Genomic DNA, 6,705 nt, shown 5'->3' on the forward strand with positions numbered 1-6,705 from the left:
AATAAATAAAGGGTCTACAAAATAAAGTATTTATCACACTAATCTATCTATTTATCTAGAAAAGTATATTTCGCAGACTAATCTTTATTTATTTCTAATCTTACCTTTCTAAAAAAACACACACACAAACTTATTTTAACTTTATTTATTACAAATTAACATCACCACCCTTTACACACAAACTTACATTAAAAAATAATAATCACAGATTATACACAATTTTCCCCAAAAACATATTTTAAGAAGATTTAGCTTTTCCGCCATTACGTATTTTCTCCTTCCCCCAGAGTAAAGAGTATAGTTTAAATTGTGCTAGATATACAGTTAGACCTAGGAAAAATACTAGGGCTTGGAATATCGGGAAGTAGATGGTCCCGTACGTGTGGTGAAAGATTGGGTACGGGAATAGTCCTCGTTCGTAGTATGTGTGAAGGATTCTGCGAAAAAAGAAAATAGTTTTTATTGGTTCATCAACATTTGGGTTAAATGGAGATGTATTTTTGTGACAATCAGAATATTCTACAAATTAAACAGAGGACAATTCTATTGGCCTGCTATTTATATGACAGTTTATTTTAAAGGTAATCGTGAATCCAATAAAGGTTTTTAGTTTGTCTATACCGGCCAAATATGATCGTTTGAATGTGCGCATTACCATTTGCCTCTATGAATTTTAATTTATGAGCCCAACCAAACCATCGATCGACTAAAAGTTTGCAGTAAGCGTAGTGTAATTTGGTCACCGAATGGATGTGACACATATTACCTGGGATACATGAGAATAGTTTTTCAAGCTAACAAGTTAGTGCTTCAAGCAAATTTCTTGTAGAATAAAGAAGTTTTATTTCTATGCTCTCTAGGTAACTTATAAACAACCCAGACAGTTCTTAATAGGATGAAGTTCTATTTAGGCATAAAGGTGGACCAGTAAACCCTTAAGAATAAATAAAAATAAAATACCAAATCCTTCATACTTACACAGTATTGTACACAACGAACAAAGCTACCATTATCCCCAAGTTAAGCCGATGTGACTTAGGCGTATGTCTAGGCAAAAATGCAAATTCCCACAGCGCTGCAGGCAGGATGCAGAAATGCATCACCAAGTTAGATTTGAAGGAAAATATCTTGTCGATAAACGCTGGGAATAAGAGTTCTCTGTCGTAAATAAATATCGGCCAGAATATTGTGAATATTACCTGGAATAGAAAGAAAATTGTGAAGTTATATCACCATCATCATCATCATCTCAGCCATAGGACGTCCACTGCAGAACATAGGCCTCCCCCTTAGATCTCCACAGATACCTGTTGGCGACCTTTATTAGGTCGTCTGTCCACCTTGTTGGTGGACGTCCTACGCTGCGCTTGCTGGTCCCTGGTCTCCACTCCAGAGCACTTATAAGGAGTTATATGTTTTACAAATAATAAATACTTTGACTCTGGTTTTCAAGCAAATGGTTTAACTATCCTGCGCCTGATCTCTCTTATCGGGCCGAAGTCGCTTTGTGGGTCTTAGAAACTTACACAAAGCAACCCGGCACCTGGAAGTTAGTGATTGATACACCCTTGCATCGGAGAGCACGTTAATGTCGGTTCTGCGCCTGATCTCTCTCCGGTTGTGTCGGATTGCCGTCCCATCGGGCTATGAGAGTGAAGGAATAGAGAGTGCACCTGTGTCTGCACAAATGCTTGTGCACTATAATATGTCCTGCGCAGCTGGCTGATCGCCTTACATGAGAACAGCCGCCGTGGCCGATAATCGGCTAAGAGGACATAGTCATATCTATGTCTATAATTTTATGGTCTAGAATCGGTCGGTTTTAATAGTCTTACATTATGTATCTGGGATAAGCAAAACATCTACACCGATTAAGATAAAATTATAAGTACTAACGTAGCTAAAAATCAGAAACTAGTATTATTACGTAGGTCCTTATATAATGGTTAATATATCTAGATATAAGTATTTAAATATGTGTAGGTATATATGTTGAAGCAGGTACAGACTACGAGGTCGTAAGAACTGCTTTTTTCCCACATTTTATTTATAAGCTAGACAATGTGACATTAGTTAGCAAAAAAATGTAAATTATTTATAATTTGCGTTTAGGTAATAAAGTCAGTAAGTTAGTAATTTAACTTATATTCTTAGATATTTACTTAAGTAGGCACTAGTTGTTGGGGCATTTTCGCGCACTCGGATAAAATATAGCCTTTTTCGGTAAACTAACTTATTAACGTTGAAAGCCTTATGGTTTGATTTGAAAAATCAAACCATAAGGCTTTCAACCAAAAAAATCAAACCATTAGGTCAAAAAGCAAAACGGTTTTGGAATAAAATGATCTAATTATTAAATTAATACAATAAAAAGAAAACATTGTTTTGTTACTTGTTAGTACCGTAAAGGCTCTGAAACTCCAGAAGCGATTTGAAAAATTATTTCACTTTTAGAAACCTACCCTATTCCCGAGCAACAAATATGCTACATTTTATCCAGGTACGGGCAGGAATTCGGTACGCGAATGAAACCGACGGATAGCTAGTTATACATAGATAAAATAACATTAAAAATATATAGTTTTCTTACCGCAGCAACAGTAAATATGACAGAAGAGAAGTAAGTTTGTCTGAATCTTCTTATACTCTTTGGTATGAGATTGTCTCTGCCAGTCACCGTCAGCAGATCACAGGTGAACGCCAGGGCGAAATATGACATTTGGAATGCCTGGAAAAAATATAAAAAAATCTGTTAATGAATGTTAATGAATTTTTTATCCGACTTCAAAAAAGGAGGTTCTCAGTTTTACCTGTATGCATTTATGAAGGTATAAGTTACAAGGTCTGAAAGTCGTGGTGGCCTAGTTGGTAAAGAAACAACCTCTCAAGCATGAGGGCGTGGGTTCGATTCCAGGTCAGGCCAGTACCAATGCAACTTTTCTAAGTTTGTATGTACTTTCTAAGTATATCTTGGACACTAATGACTGTCTTTTGGAGGGCATGTGAAACTGTAGGTCCCGGCTGTCATTGAACATTTTTGGCAGTCATCATCGGTAGTCAGAAGTCAGAAAATCAGTACATCAGTGATACTAAAACCTTATGGTATATGTAATAGGTAATGGTATAGGTAATGGTAGCTTTGATCCCTTTGTTCCCTTTGAGTTGAGGGGGTCAGATAGTCAGTCGCTCCATGTGGCAACTCAGCTGCATCAGATTAAATTAGAACTTGACATAATTGGGAAAAAGCTAGCCAGCTTAAATACTTACAATATTCCAAACAGTAAGATACCGGCTCTGCATGGAAGTCATCCTCTTGACATCAGGGTCCTTCATGATCTCCTCGTTCTGCATGGAGAGGAGCATCACGACGGAGTTGGCACCATGCAAGCCAAGGGTCACGCCCTGACCTGCTAGCCTGTAGTAGATCGATGAAGACATGGCCTGGAATTGGGGGAAAAAATAATTTTAAGAAATGTGTTTTGGAGCAGGTGAAATTGCGTTGATCAGCGTTTTCGCATGAGCGAAATTTTCGTTCGGTTATTTCAATCAAAACATTGATAATACTACTAGTACAAAAATGACGTTTAAAATCCAAGGATGATTTTTACAGCTTAGAATGAGTCGCCCGGTTTTCAGTTCATAATTACTTGCTTTCACCCGCGCCCCAAAGGAATTACTTCCCAGGCATAGATAACAAAATAACCTACATGTTATAAGCTATATACGTTTCATCAAAATCCAACCAGTAATTGCAGCATTAAATAGTAACAAACATACTTACATATCCACGAAGGTAACTAAGGACATCCATAATAGCAATATCTCGCATTTATAATATCTATTAGTATTAGGATCATATCTACGTTATATAATTACTATTATAGAGAGATTTTAAATTTAGTGTATGTCATCCAAGTCAGCAGTAAATTAGGATAATTATCTAATTTGCGATTTACCTACAATTAATTAATTGTTTTCGATAAAATAAAAATGTAATTATGTAATCGCTCTTTCTAATCAGACCTTATCTACTAATATTTCCTAATACGTTTTCTGTTGATTGTGTAATACATATAATATTATTATACTTACCGGCACGGATAGTGAGCTCTCGGCGGAAGAGTGGGGATCGCTCTGCGCACTGTACACATAAGTCAATAAACCAATAAATCGTTTCTGCGCAGGTGAAGGTCAGGGCTCAATATCCGTGCCGATGATTGTACACAATCAACAGAAAAAACTACCAGTAAGAAACAAACCATATCGTTAGGCTTAGGGAAATATATTTTAAGTAGAGAACCGTTCTAGACAATGGCTGCCACAAACAAAGTCATTGTTATACTTTTTTGGAACACATATTATTTATATAGTTTTCGGCATTGAAAACAATGTATAAACTTGTCGCTCCGGTTTCCCTTCCTTTTGTACAAATAAATACATCCTGCATTCATTAAAAGTACGCACCTACGAGTATTTTTTATGTATTTTATTTTTAATCTGATTATTTGGTCGTCAACAACTTTTTGCATATTTGGAAACAACCAGAATAACGTTCTCAAGTGAAGTAATAATTATTTATGGTTAAACGTGCTAATCTTAGAAACTACAGGGGCCCGATTATGCTAAGTTAATCATGTCAAAATTGAATTGTAATAGTAGTTTTAACTTTAACGGGCATTCTGCTAAAAATATAAGGCCAATCGTATTCCAACGACATTCGATGGGTTTGCGATTGGTCTGCCATTTGGTCTATTCGGTAGTTTACTCAACAATCATATTGCAATCGTAAATCATTTGCAGACAATATGATTCATTATTGAATCACAGAAAAAGATAAAAACGAAAATACTGGCTAGATAATTAGTGTTAAAAATATAGTTTTTCTTGAGATGTATTTCTTTTTAAAATTAATAGGTAATAAGGAACATTAGATATGCTAAACAAGTAGATATGCATATTTTACATAATAAAGTAAATAAAAGTTTATACTCGACTCGGAATTTATTACCAGAGTCCTTGCAAGTCTAGCTTTTTGCAGATAAGTATATTATTAGCGGAAACGTGTTAAATCTATCAAATATTTAAATTTTGTTTCCATGTAGCCATCTTATTAATTAAAAATACCTACTTCCTAAGCATTTTAAATAATGTGGAATTGTATACCTACCTACATTTTCGTTAAAACACTCATTTTCGAAATAAACATTATCATTTAAAACATATTTTGACAAAACAGGTCTCGTTAATTAGGGTTTAGTGTTTAGTCATAAAATATCACATTAAATTCTTTATACACGTTTTTGTCCATCTTTTTCAAAGCTGTGTTCTTTTGACAGATTTTATTTGTCCCACGGAAGGTCGTTTTTGATATTTTTTATTATTAATTATAGTTAAAGAATTGTGAACATAATATATAAAGAATAAAAAAAGACATCCTCGAGAACCCTTGAGAACCTCGGTTAAAAAAGGATAAATCAAATAATTAAGATAAAAATAAATTCAACTTTTTTGTATGTATTTTTCACATATAATCTAAAATTAAACAGTTTTTGCTATATTTTGACCTGACATTCAAGACTGAGAGAACTTTAGTATATAGGCTATGTATAAAAAAGTAGACTTATAATTTGTACCAACCGGTTTCTATAAGTTATTTTGAGAACTGGTTGCTAGTAAAATCCTTTTCTGATACTATAAAATTTTATGCTTAAAGGCAATAATTGTAAGGATATTAATATAATATGCATGTCCTGTCGAGGCTGCGGGATTGTTCGCGCGAGTTACCGCGGCCCTAGTACACTGTGGGCTCCAGAAGGAACATGGTGGGTTTTAGTCAGTGAGAGTCTGACACTCCCTCACGCTGCGCCCACAGCGGGAGGGGTCATTTGTTTAAAAAAAAAGACTGGAAGCCAACCCTAACATACCGCAGACAAGAACTAGTATGTACTTAAATAATGTGCAAGGCCACCGAATTATTATACATATTTGAGGAAATGATACCGAGTACATGACGTATAATTAATTAGGCATATTATTTTTTAATCGCAAGATAAAGATATTAATTTAGTATATCTGATTAAAATTAGTTATTTTTTCAGCTACCTGTTTCCCGCGGTTTCACTCGTCCCGTGAGAACTACTACCCGTACCGGGATAAAATATAGCCTACGTTACTCGGGAAGCGTGTAGCTTTCCAACAGAGAAAAAAATATTCAAATCAGTTTAGCAGTTTCAGAGTCCTTGGGGTACAAACAAACAAACACAATAATTTTAATTGTTTCCTCTGTATTAGGTACTTTAAATTAGATCGTATAGATAGATAAGAGGAGTGTAGAAAAAACAAAGTACGTGAATTAAATAAACTACCGAAATTAATAAGTTATAAAAAAAATCATATTACTAAGTACTATAAGCTACACGTTATTAAATATTCAGAAAAAAAAAATATATGAAAGAATGTTCCAAAATCATTCAAAAATGTATCAAAAATTCGAAAAGGAAAAAACAAAACAACAAAAAATCAAAATTTAAATATAGAACTCACCTTACAAAACAACAGAACCACACGAATTCAAAAATAGAACCTCCTTGTTCACCTTTTAAATTCAAAATAAAAAGGAACACTTCACTTTGATAGAACACGTTTATTACTGGCCAGTTACACAGATATACTGCCTTCGTAGTTGGTAGATAACGGTCAAGAGCG

The 6,705-nt window shown here is 34.5% G+C and overlaps 1 protein-coding gene across 1 annotated transcript; it reads right to left on the bottom strand.

Moving 5' to 3' along the window:
* Positions 1-125: 125 nt before the first annotated feature.
* LOC110373776 (androgen-dependent TFPI-regulating protein) lies at positions 126-6,705 on the bottom strand. The gene is made up of 5 exons (XM_064042223.1): positions 6,544-6,705; positions 3,268-3,441; positions 2,591-2,728; positions 979-1,199; positions 126-437 (listed from the first exon to the last, which is right to left on the bottom strand). Exons 2-5 carry the CDS (start codon positions 3,436-3,438, stop codon positions 239-241), a joined length of 729 nt encoding a protein of 242 aa, XP_063898293.1. The 5' UTR covers positions 3,439-3,441; positions 6,544-6,705; the 3' UTR covers positions 126-238.

This window comes from Helicoverpa armigera, chromosome 27 (assembly GCF_030705265.1).
Source record: "Helicoverpa armigera isolate CAAS_96S chromosome 27, ASM3070526v1, whole genome shotgun sequence".
NCBI lineage: Eukaryota > Metazoa > Arthropoda > Insecta > Lepidoptera > Noctuidae > Helicoverpa > Helicoverpa armigera.

What these genes read in the sequence shown, in the direction of transcription:
- LOC110373776 (XM_064042223.1), bottom strand. Translation starts at nt 3,438, where the DNA reads ATGTCTTCATCGATCTACTACAGGCTAGCAGGTCAGGGCGTGACCCTT. An exon ending in TCATATTTACTGTTGCTGCG is followed by an intron (nt 1,200 to 2,590) that starts GTAAGAAAACTA and finishes TTTCTATTCCAG; the next exon opens with GTAATATTCACAATATTCTG. An exon ending in TTCGTTGTGTACAATACTGT is followed by an intron (nt 438 to 978) that starts GTAAGTATGAAG and finishes CTTTTTTCGCAG; the next exon opens with AATCCTTCACACATACTACG.